This window comes from Eumetopias jubatus, unplaced genomic scaffold (genome assembly GCF_037043125.1).
Source record: "Eumetopias jubatus isolate StellerSeaLion01/CBP00866 unplaced genomic scaffold, mEumJub1_p1.0 scaffold_12, whole genome shotgun sequence".
Lineage (NCBI taxonomy): Eukaryota > Metazoa > Chordata > Mammalia > Carnivora > Otariidae > Eumetopias > Eumetopias jubatus.
In genome coordinates this window covers 89181075-89193398 of record NW_028274818.1, presented here as the reverse complement: position 1 = coordinate 89193398, position 12324 = coordinate 89181075, and the positions used below count along the sequence as shown (strand labels likewise).

The window sequence follows — 12324 nt, the reverse complement described above, 5'->3', positions numbered from 1 at the left end:
AATCTTAAAGAAAGACAGAATCTCACAGGGCTGGGTTGAGGCTGAGGCAAGCAAGGTGAGCTCTGCAAGTATAGGAGTAGATGCTGTCTTTATATAGTGACCTCTTAAATTCTGCACCCGAACAAGAGCCTCACTGCATCCACCTAATCCTGGACCCCTTTGTGCCTGTTCTCTTGTGGCAGTGCTCACCTGTGAAGATGCAAACTCCAGTTTCTGCAGACCTGTCAGGTAACGGTTCCTCATCATCTCAACCTCATGCCTCTTGGTATTCAGGAGCGTCTTGAAGGTCAGGATCAATTCGAGGTAGGAGGTGGGGGTGACGTAGTTGTGTCTGCGAAGTGTGTTGTAATAATCAAGCGACAGGGTCTTCACACTCTCCTGGAAATAGTTGCACATGGAGATGACCCTGCCGAGGACAAAAGAATGGTTAGGCAGGGCCCAGTGTCCTCCAGAGAGACCTAGCATGGCTCTGGTCATAGGTGTGAGGATGTGAGAGGGTGCACGCTGACTATGGCCTGCTAGAGTCCCAAATTCTCAAAGACAGGTCAACAGAGCTGTGAGAGGTTTTGGAGAGGAGTATATTCTTACTAGAATGATTTTCAAGCAAGTAATTTCCATTTCTCATCATTTTGGGGAATCACCAGAGCTTAAGCAGGAGCTCTTAATCTTTGGCAGTCTGGTGAAGTCTCTGAATTTTGCAGAATAATGTTTCAAAATGCATAAAACAAAATATACTGGGTTACAAAAGGAAAGAATTATGTTGAAATCATCTTCAAAATATTTTAAAAACCAAATTTGTGATATGTCAGGGGTCAGCAAACTTTTTCTGGAAAGTAAAACTGTTCTACTATCTGCAAATAGTAAAAATCAATGGTCCACATGGTTGAATAGTAGTAACTACTCAAGTCTGCTGTTGTGTGGGAAAAAAATGGCATGGCTGTGTTCCAATAAAACTTTATTTATAAAACGGGCTATGAATTGGACTTGGCCAGTAGATCATGCTTTGCTGACCTCTACATTAAATAATAAGATTGGGCAGCAGGTCTAAAACCTACCACAACTTTGAAGGAAATGATATACTGATGTAACTATAATGACCGAGTGAGTTATTAAGAAAAACACACACAACTGTGATTCCTGTTGTTAACAAGTCCTGCTAATCCTATACTGGGATTTACTGCCTACATTCATTATTGAAAGAAATTCAAAATACCAGTTGGATGTCAGTGAAAATGAACATATAATTTTTCTCCATTCATATTAAGTGATCCTCTGAATTCTGTTTATGAGCCTATGGACCCAAGTTAAGGGTCCTCTGGCCGAAAGCATAAAGTTCAAAGTTCTTAAAATGGAATTTATAGCCATCAATATTCTGACCCCTACCTACTTCTTCATTTTCCATTCATTCATTTAATAAACAGTAACTGAATTATTGTACCAGGCACCTGCTAGACACTAAGGATATAGAGTCAGACAAAGCAGATGACATGACCACTCTCTTCACGGGGCACCCAGGAAGTCAACATTCTCATCTCTTCCCTTACTCTAGCTAAAATTAAGTGCACTTTTGGGGTTGTTTTTATCTGTGATTTATACATAAAAGACTAAGTTTTTTTCACCCTCATAATAACCAATTTTCATCCCTTTGGTAGCGCTGTCACCCCTAATGAGGATGTATGCTCTAAAACTTTTGAAATAGCTATATTATTAGAGCTAGGTTCTCATAGCTATGACAATAGTGCATCTCCAGGACAATTCTGAACAATGAAATTTCATTCTTTTTCAGCAAAGGTGTTTTATTAAATATCTAACTAAATATGGTTTTCTATACAGAAATTGAGAAATCTTAAAACAATAATAACAATACAGCCAATATCTGGATTTTCAATTTGGAATATTTGGTTAGGGTACTAAAATGCAGCTAATGCTTACTCTATCCGAATATTGTCATCAAGCTCCACATCTTCCAGAAATTTGTTGGCTACCAACTCCAGGGCATCTGTGGGCCAGGACTGGAACCAATCAATTGTACAGCAATTGATCAGTGAAGGGAACATGCGCAGGCGGTTCCGGAAGGCATCCCCAATTGGGCTCATGGCTAAGGAAAAGCAGACTTGGTTAATTTCCTTCCTCCAAGGCAAGGAGCCAGGCAGTTCTTTCCAAGGATTCTGGTGGGTAAGGGGTTGGTTTCCTGTTGGTACTCCAGGGCTGTAACAGGAATAGTTATGATGAATGCCTGGGAAGCACAGGGGAATCATAGGATATTTTCATTCAACTTTGTGATGGGAATTCAGTATATTATTATAGCCTTCTGACTAGTCTCCCATGCCTATTGTTCTCCTTTCCAGATCTTTTGCATCACTTAGCCAGCATGGTTTGTGCCCTTTGATCTTCTTGCTCTATTTGTGCTGACTCAGACATAAGGGAGCCATGGATGCCCCATACACAGTTACTCATGGAAGTTGAGTGGGGTCTATTGGCTTGTTTCTGACCCCATCTCCATCCAAGCACAAGTTCTGGCTAAATTCCATACATTTTTTTATTTAGGCTCAATGTAGTAGGAGGAAGCATAATGCACAGGTGGAAATATGAGGAGGTCATTGTGGCTGAAGAAGAGAGAGAGAATGGGAAGCTTGGTTTGAGAGAAGAGTGGAGAGAATAAAGGGGACAGTATGGCAGGTGGCCTTATAAAACCATATTCCTAATGGAATTTTGGCATTTATCCTGATAGAAAGCATATTAAGTGTTGGTGTGTGTACACACACAATGATCATATTTGCAATACATGCAAAAAAAAAAAAACCAACCCATCCTGAGTCAGTGGAACAGAAAGGTCTGGTCTGGAATGGACAAGAGTGGACATAGAGAGAATAGTTAGAAGGTTGCAGAGGTGAGGCTGGGCAAGATGATGGCAATTTAGCTAATGCAAAGGTGGTGGGGATGGAGATAAATGGGTGGTTATAACAGAAAGCAAGGAACCAAAAATTGACAGGACATGGTATATGAGAGAAAAGTAATGAATATAACCCCTAGGTTTCTGGATAGATTGGGGATGTCATTCACAGAGAGAAGAACTCCAGATGTGAGGCCAGCAGGGTAATGCACTAAAAGGAAGGAGAAGGTTCAGAGGAGAATTTAGAGAATTGAGAAGAGTATGGGGGGATGGGCTAGATGGGTGATAGGTATTAAGGAGGGCACTTGTGATGAGCACTGGGTGTTGTTCTACTCCAGAAACCAATATTGCACTGTATGTTAACTAAGTAAAATTTAAATTAAAAAAAAAGAGGGGTGCCTGGGTGGCTCAGTCAGTTAGTCATCCGACTCTTGATATTAGCTCAGGTCATGATCTCAGGGTCATGAGATGGAGCCCTGCATTAGGTACAGTGCTCAGTGCAGAGTCTGTTTGAGATTCTCTCTCTCCTTCTCTCTCTGCCCCTCCTCCTGCTCTCTCTCCCTCTCTCTGGAATGGATAAATAAACCTTACAAAAAAAAAGAATCGAGAAGAGTGGAACAGTTTTAAAATAGTGGTTTAGGGGAGGGTCATTTTCCACAGGAATTCAGGCACAAACCCCTGGGTGAATGCCATGGCTAGATCAATCCTTGGACCACTGTAAGAGGACTGAGTTTAGGGCACTCCAGAGGAAAGGGGAAAACTGAGTTTGCTTCTTCTTACCAAGGACAATGTGAAGGTTCTTCTTCACCCTGTCAATAAAGAAGTTATACATAGAAAGAGGAGTGACTTCGATCTTCTTGCCTTCTGTCCTGGCTGCCATTTGCATTTTCTCTACAAGGTCAGCCTTCTCCTCAGCTGGGAAGATGTTGGGCACGTCCCCTGTGTTCAGAAGCATGTTGATGTCCTCAATGAATGATTCGTCCTTGATCTGGTTATCAGCAAAGAGGAACACAGTACTCTTGGTGGCCACTCCAACCTGCAGCATGATCTTCTTCAGGTCCTCCCGCCAGTCATGGCTTGAGTAGTTCTTGGTGATCTCAATCTGGTACAGCTCGTATGAGTTCATGAATGTGGACAGTTTGCTGGCACTCTGCCGCCCACTGCCCCCAATGCCTACCAGGAGCAAGTGGCCTTTGTCCTGCTTCAGGACCCTGCAGATCCTGGAAATGTGCTCAATGGCAAACCTGAACATGACCAAAGACATGGGGGCCTTGCTGATGTTGTTGAACTCTTCCAGGTAGTACTCCATGACCACTGTGAGCTGTTTCAGGTCAGTGATCTCATCATAGATTTTTGGGTCACTTTCTGGCTTGAAGAAATCTCCAAAGAAGAGGCTACGGATATTATCGTCAACAATCTTTCCAGTGGGTGACAGGTGAATGAGGACCTGTGGAAAAGATAAATCTCAGCCAGGCATTCCACCAGTGGCCCAACCAGGTTGGCAGTGGGAGGTTATAGAGGGAGGGAACAAGAGATATGCTTGTTTCCTCTGAGCATATTCTCCAAAGTGAGGGTCCATCAATAATTTTTTTATAACACAATATTTGGATTGGATGGGTGTAAAGACTATGATGAAAGGGCATTAGAGAAAAAAAGCATGAAAGTGAGAGTCAATCTGTTTGCCAAATGGTTAAAATGTTGGTGGTCAGGCTGTGAGATCCCAGTGGTGGTTGAAGGATGGCACCAATGTTTTTATGTGTTTGCTCCTTCACCAAACAAAGGTACAGGTACTACCCCTGGCCCCCACTCTGTGGCTAGAGTAGGAATGTTCTAGATGCTTTCTCTTCCTCATATTAGAACCTGGCAGTGCTTCTGCACTTGGCCTCTGGATGCCACATGAAACACCTGCAATTTTTCTATGGAGAAATCACAGCTTCTTAAAAATAGAGGTACAACAAGATGATGTAAACACATAGGCTTAAAACAACTTTCCTTACATCAAAATGGGAAGAGAAAATATTTACTAATGGGAAACATGGCACTCTTCTACTTAGGCTTTACCAGGGCCTCAATCAAACCATAAAAATTTCAGTTCATTTCTCAACTCACAAATTAACCTTAAAAATGTATTTTTGGGGGGGCGGAGCAAGATGGTGGAGGAGTAGGAGACCTGGATTTCGTCTGGTCTCAGGAATTCAGCTGAATAGGGATCAAACCATTCTGAACACCAATGAACTCAACAGGAGATCGAAGATAAGAAGAGTAACAACACTGAACAGAAAAGCGACCACTTTCTGGAAGGTAGGACCTGCGGAGAAGTGAATCTGAGGCGATATTTGGGAGGATAGATGGCGGGGGAGGGGGCCTCCGACGGCCGCTTCTGGCAAGTGATAGAGCCGCGGAGCACAAAATCGGAACTTTTAGAAGCGGGCTCCGCTGAGGGACGTCGCTCCAGTGGCTAAGCGGGGGGTGGAACCCTCATGGGACAGTGTGGTCTCAGGACCCTTGAGGTCACAGAAAGACCGGGGGTGCCTGAGTGCGGCAGAGTTCCCAGGTATCAGAGTGGGGAAGCTGGCTGCAGAGACGGCGCCGAGGCCCGGGCTCTCAGCTCAGGGTTGCCATAAACTGTATTCCGCAGCCCAGTCGGGCTACTGCCCCTCCAGCAGGGACCCAACAAGCAGCAGAGCCAGGGAGACTCCCCTTCCTCCCCCTAGAGGAGTGGCGTGGGAGTGCACTGCAGGGATCTCCTGGGTTTGGAGACTCCACACGGGGTCGGGTGCCAGAGATAGAAACGCTAGATCACAGTCCGGGTGAGCACGGAGTGTGGCCGGAGACCGGGGAGATGGGAGTGTCTGCTTTTCTCTGGGGGCGCACTGAGGAGCGGGGCCCTGAGTTCTCAGCTCCTCCGGGTGGAGATTGGGAGGCCACCATTTTCACCCTGGTCCTCCAAAGCTGTACGAGAGCTTGCAGGGAACAAAAGCTCCTGAGAGCAAACCCGAGCAGATTGCTTAGCCCGGACACACAAGGGCGGGGCAATTCAGCCTCCATCAAAGACATTTGGGAACCACGGCAACGGGCCCCTCCCCCAGAAGATCAGCACGAACAGCCAGCAAGCCAAGACCAAGTTTACCGATCAAGAAGAACGGGAGAACTCCAGCGCTAGAGGAATACTGCACATAGAATTCATGGCTTTTTTACCATAATTCATTAGTTTTTCAAAGTTAATTTTTTTAACTTTTTTTTTTGAATTTTTCTTTTTCCCTTTTTCAAACAACATCTTATCAATCCCTTTTTTTAAAAAAATATTTTTTATTTTTCATTTTTAGAGTCATATTTTTATCCCTTCATAGTAGTTACCCTTATTTTTGGCATATATATATAAGTTGTTCTCTCTTGAAAATTTTGAGATACAATTGCTTCTAACAGATCAAAATCTACCCTAAATCACTAGTGTATGGCTTTGTTCTAGTCTCCTGCCTGATCACATTCTCTCCCTTTTTTTTTTCTTTTTCTTTTTAAATCTTCTTCTTTCTTTTTAAAAACAACTTCTTATCTTATCAATTCCTTCTATAAAATCTTTTATAATTTTCATCTTTACAGTCATCTGCCATCCCTTCATTGTATCAACCCTTATTTTGTACATATATGTCTTTCTTCCTTTAAAATTTTAGCAGGCACTTTCTTCTAACAGACCAAAATATGCCCAAAAGCTAGTGTGTGGCACTGATCTATGCACTAGCCTGATCATATTTGATCATATTCTGTTTTTTTTGTTTTGCTCTGTTTTTGTTTGTTTTTATCTTTTTCTTTTTCCTTTTTTTTTTTCCTCTTCTTTCTTTCCCTTTCTTGTCCCCTGGTTTCAGGTCTTTTCTGATTTGTATAGAGTATATTTGCTAGAGACGTTGTTAACCTGTTAGCATTCTGTTCTCTCATTCATCGGTTCTCCTCTGGACAAAATGACAAGACGAAAAAAATCACCTCAGCAAAAAGAACAAGAGGTAGTACCGTCTGCCAGGGACCTACTCAATACGGACATTAGTACGATGTCGGACCTAGAGTTAAGAATCAGGACTTTAAAAGATACTAGCTGGGCTTGAAAAAAGTGTGGAAGTTATTAGAGAAACCCTTTCTGGAGAAATAAAAGAACTAAAATCTAACCAAGTCGAAATCAAAAAGGCTATTAATGAGGTGCAATAAAAAACGGGGGCACTAACTGCTAGGATAAATGAGGCAGAAGAAAGAATCAGCGATATAGAAGACCAAATGATGGAAAATAAAGAGGCTGAGAAAAAGAGAGAGAAACAACTACTGGATCACGAGGGCAGAATTTGAGAGATAAGCGATACGATAAGACGAAACAACATTAGAATAATTGGGATCCCAGAAGAAGAAAGAGAGAGAGGGGAAGAAGGTATTTTGGAGCAATTAATAGCAGAGAACTTCCCTAATGTGGGGAAGGAAACAGGCATCAAAATCCAGGAGGCACGGAGAACCCCTCTCAAAATCAGTAAAAATATGTCAACACCCTGACATCTAATAGTAAAACTTACAATTCTCAGAGACAAAGAGAAAATCCTGAAAGCAGCTCGGGAGAAGAGATATGTAACCTACAATGGTAGAAACATTAGATTGGCAACAGACCTATCCACAGAGACCTGGCAGGCCAGAAAGGACTGGCATGATATCTTCAGAGCACTAAACGAGAAAAATATGCAGCCAAGAATACTATATCCAGCTAGGCTGTCATTGAAAATAGAAGGAGAGATAAAAAGCTTCCAGGACAAACAAAAACTAAAGGAATTTGCAAACACAAAACCAGCCCTACAAGAAATATTGAAAGAGGTCCTCTAAGCAAAGAGAGAGCCTAAAAGCAGCATAGATCAGAAAGGAACACAGACAACATACAGTAACAGTCACCTTATAGGCAATACAATGGCACTAAATTCATACCTTTCAATAGTTACCCTGAATGTAAATGGGCTCAATGCCCCAATCAAAAGACACAGGCTATCAGATTAGATTAAAAAACAAGACCCATCAATATGCTGTCTGCAAGAGACTCATTTTAGACCCAAAGACACCCCCAGATTGAAAGTGAGGGGGTGGAAAACCATTGACCATGCTAATGGACACCGAAAGAAAGCTGGGGTGGCAATGCTTATATCAGACAAATTAGATTTTAAAACAAAGACTGTAATAAGAGATGAAGAAGGACACTATATCCTACTTAAAGTGTCTATCCAACAAGAAGATCTAACAATTGTAAATATCTATGCCCCTAACGTGGGAGCAGCCAATTATATAAGGCAATTAATAACAAAAGCAAAGAAACACATTAACAACAATACAATACTAGTGGGGGACTTTAACACCCCCCTGACTGAAATGGACAGATCATCTCAGCAAAAGATCAACAAGGAAATAAAGACTTTAAATGAAACACTGGACCAAATGGACTTTACAGACATATTCAGAACATTCCATCCCAAAGCAACAGAATACACATTCTTCTCTAGTGCCCATGGAACATTCTCCAGAACTGATCACATCCTAGGTCACAAATCAGGTCTCAACCGGTACCAAAAGATTGGGATTATTCCCTGCATATTTTCAGACCACAATGCTTTGATACTAGAACTCAATCACAAGAGGAAAGTCGGAAAGAACTCAAATACATGGAGGCTAAAGAGCATCGTACTAAAGAATGAATGGGTCAACCAGGAAATTAAAGAAGAATTAAAACAATTCATGGAAACCAATGAAAATGAAAACACAACTGTTCAAAATCTTTGGGATACAGCAAAGGCAGTCCTGAGAGGAAAGTATATAGCAATACAAGCCTTTCTCAAGAAACAAGAAAGGTCTCAAATACACAACCTAACCCTACACCTAAAGGAGCTGGAGAAAGAACAGCAAAGAAAGCCTAAACCCAGCAGGAGAAGAGAAATCATAAAGATCAGAGCAGAAATCAATGAAATAGAAACCCAAAGAACAGTAGAACAGATCAATGAAACTAGGAGCTGGTTCTTTGAAAGAATTAACAAGATTGATAAACCCCTGGCCAGACTTATCAAAAAGAAACGAGAAATGACCCAAATCAACAAAATCATGAATGAAAGAGGAGAGATCACAACCAACACCAAAGAAATACAAACAATGATAAGAACATATTATGAGCAACTCCATGCCAGCAAATTAGATAACCTGGAAGAAATGGGTGCATTCCTAGAGATGTATCAACTACCAAAATTGAACCAGGAAGAAATAGAAAACCTGAACAGACCTATAACCACTAAGGAAATTGAAGCAGTCATCAAAAATCTCCCAACAAACAAAAGCCCAGGGCCAGATGGCTTCCCGGGGGAATTCTATCAGACATTTAAAGAAGAATTAATACCTATTCTCCTGAAACTGTTCCAAAAAATAGAAATGGAAGGAAAACTTCCAAACTCATTTTATGAGGCCAGCATTACCTTGATCCCCAAACCAGACAAAGACCCCATCAAAAAGAACTACAGACCAATATCCTTGATGAACATGGATGCAAAAATTCTCACCAAAATACTAGCCAATAGGATCCAACAGTATATTAAAAGGATTATTCACCATGACCAAGTGGGATTTATCCCTGGGCTGCAAGGCTGGTTCAACATCTGCAAATCAATCCACGTGATACAATACATTAACAAAAGAAAGAACAAGAATCATATGATCCTCTCAATAGATTCAGAAAAAGCATTTGACAAAGTACAGCATCCTTTCTTGATCAAAACTCTTCAGAGTATAGGGATAGAGGGTACATACCTCAATATCATAAAAGCCATCTATGAAAAACCTACAGTGAATATCATTCTCAATGGGGAAAAGCTGAGAGCTTTTCCCCTAAGGTCAGGAATGCGGCAGGGATGTCCACTCTTACCACTGCTATTCAACATAGTATTAGAAGTCCTAGCCACAGCAATCAGACAACAAAAAGAAATCAAAGGCATCCAATTCGGCAAAGAAGAAGTCAAACTCTCACTCTTTGCAGATGATATGATACTGTATGTGGAAAACCCAAAAGACTCCACCCCAAAACTGCTAGAACTCATACAGGAATTCAATCAAGTAGTAGGATATAAAATCAATGCACAGAAATCAGTGGCATTCCTATACACCCACAACAAGACAGAAGAGAGACAAATCAAGGAGTCGATCCCATTTACAATTGCACCCAAAACCATAAGATACCTAGGAATAAACTAAACCAAAGAGGCAAAGGATCTGTACTCAGAAAACTATAAAATACTCATGAAAGAAATTGAAGAAGACACAAAAAAATGGAAAAACGTTCCATGCTCATGGATTGGAAGAACAAACATTGTGAAGATGTCAGTGCTACCTAGAGCAATCTACACATTCAATGCAATTCCCATCAAAATACCATCCACCTTTTTCAAAGAAATGGAACAAATAATCCTAAAATTTGTATGGAAGCAGAAGAGACACCGAATAGCCAGAGGAATCTTGAAAAAGAAAAGCAAAGCTGGCGGCATCACAATTCTGGACTTCCAGCTCTATTACAAAGCTGTCATCATCAAAACAGTATGGTACTGGCACAAAAACAGACACATAGATCAATGGAACAGAATCGAGAGCCCAGAAATGGACCCTCAACTCTATGGTCAACTCATCTTTGACAAAGCAGGAAAGAATGTCCAATGGAAAAAAGACAGTCTCTTCAACAAATGGTGTTGGGAAAATTGGACAGCCACATGCAGAAGAATGAAACTGGACCATTTCCTTACACCACACACAAAAATAGACTCCAAATGGTTGAAAGACCTAAACGTGAGACAGGAGTCCATCAAAATCCTAAAGGAGAACACAGGCAGCAACCTCTTCGACCTCAGCCACAGCAACTTCTTCCTAGAAACATCGCCAAAGGCAAGGAAAGCCAGGGCAAAAATGAACTATTGGGATTTCATCAGGATAAAAAGCTTTTGCACAGTAAAAGAAAGTCAACAAAACCAAAAGACAACCGACAGAATGGGAGGAAATATTTGCAGATGACACATCAGATAAAGGGCTAATATCCAAAATCTATAAAGAACTTATCAAACTCAACACCCAAAGAACAAATAATCCAATCAAGAAATGGGCAGAAGACATGAACAGACATTTTTCCAAAGGAGACATCCATATGGCCAACAGACACATGAAAAAGGGCTCAACATCGCTCGGCATCAGGGAAATCCAAATCAAAACCTCCATGAGATACCACCTCACACCCGTCAGAATGGCTAAAATTAACAAGTCAGGAAACGACAGATGTTGGTGGGGATGCGGAGAAAGGGGAACCCTCCTACACTGTTGGTGGGAATGCAAGCTGGTGCAACCACTCTGGAAAACAGTATGGAGGCTCCTCAAACAGTTGAAAATAGAGCTACCATACGATCCAGCAATTACACTACTGGGTATTTACCCCAAAGATACAAATGTAGGGATCCGAAGGGGTACGTGCACCCCGATGTTTATAGCAGCAATGTCCACAATAGCCAAACTTTGGAAAGAGCCAAGATGTCCATCGACAGATGAATGGATAAAGAAGAGGTGGTATACATACACAATGGAATATTATGCAGCCATAAAAAGGAATGAGATTTTCCCATTTGCAACGACATGGATGGAACTGGAGGGTGTTATGCTGAGTGAAATAAGTCAATCAGAGAAAGACATGTATCATATGACCTCACTGATATGAGGAATTCTTAATCTCAGGAAACAAACTGAGGGTTGCTGGAGTGGTGGGGGGTGGGAGGGATGGGGTGGCTGGGTGATATACATTGCGGAGGGTATGTGCTATGGTGAGCGCTGTGAATTGTAGAAGACTGATGAATCACGGATCTGTACTTCTGAAACAAATAATGCAATATATGTTAAGAAAAAAAAAAGAAGATAGCAGGAGGGGAAGAATGAAGGGGAGTAAGTCGGAGGGGGAGACGAACCATGAGAGACGATGGACTCTGAAAAACAAACTGAGGGTTCTAGAGGGGAGGGGGGTGTGGGGATGGGTTAGCCTGGTGATGGGTATTAAAGAGGGCACGTTCTGCGTGGAGCACTGGGTGTTATGCACAAACAATGAATCATGGAACACTACATCAAAAACTAATGATGTAATGTATGGTGATTAACATAACAATAAAAAATTATAAAAAAATGTATTTTAAGTTAATTATAAACAATTACATGAGATCATAAACCACTTTGAATAGATACAAATGTATATGTTATCAGGGAAGTGAAACAAAATTGGGCCAAGTATAATATCATCAAATCCAAATGACTAGATGACTTAATCCCATTCCCTGAGATTCAGAAAGCAGAGCTGTGAGTCTCCTCTAGGAAGGAAACTTGAAATCTGAGACTAACATAGTCAAATATTTGGGACC

General features: G+C 41.5%; 1 protein-coding gene across 3 annotated transcripts in view; it reads right to left on the bottom strand.

The window, feature by feature from the left end:
* The window catches only part of DNAH3 (dynein axonemal heavy chain 3), a 180099-nt gene that overhangs the window by 35081 nt on the left and 132694 nt on the right, over window positions 1-12324 (bottom strand). For all 3 annotated transcript variants that reach the window (XM_088029049.1, XM_088029048.1, XM_028095231.2), the window contains 3 exons: window positions 3674-4340; window positions 1933-2098; window positions 190-406 (listed from right to left, as the gene is read on the bottom strand). In XM_088029049.1, the coding sequence (XP_087885175.1) occupies window positions 190-406; window positions 1933-2098; window positions 3674-4340 (1050 nt within the window). The remainder of the gene's footprint in view (window positions 1-189; window positions 407-1932; window positions 2099-3673; window positions 4341-12324) is intronic.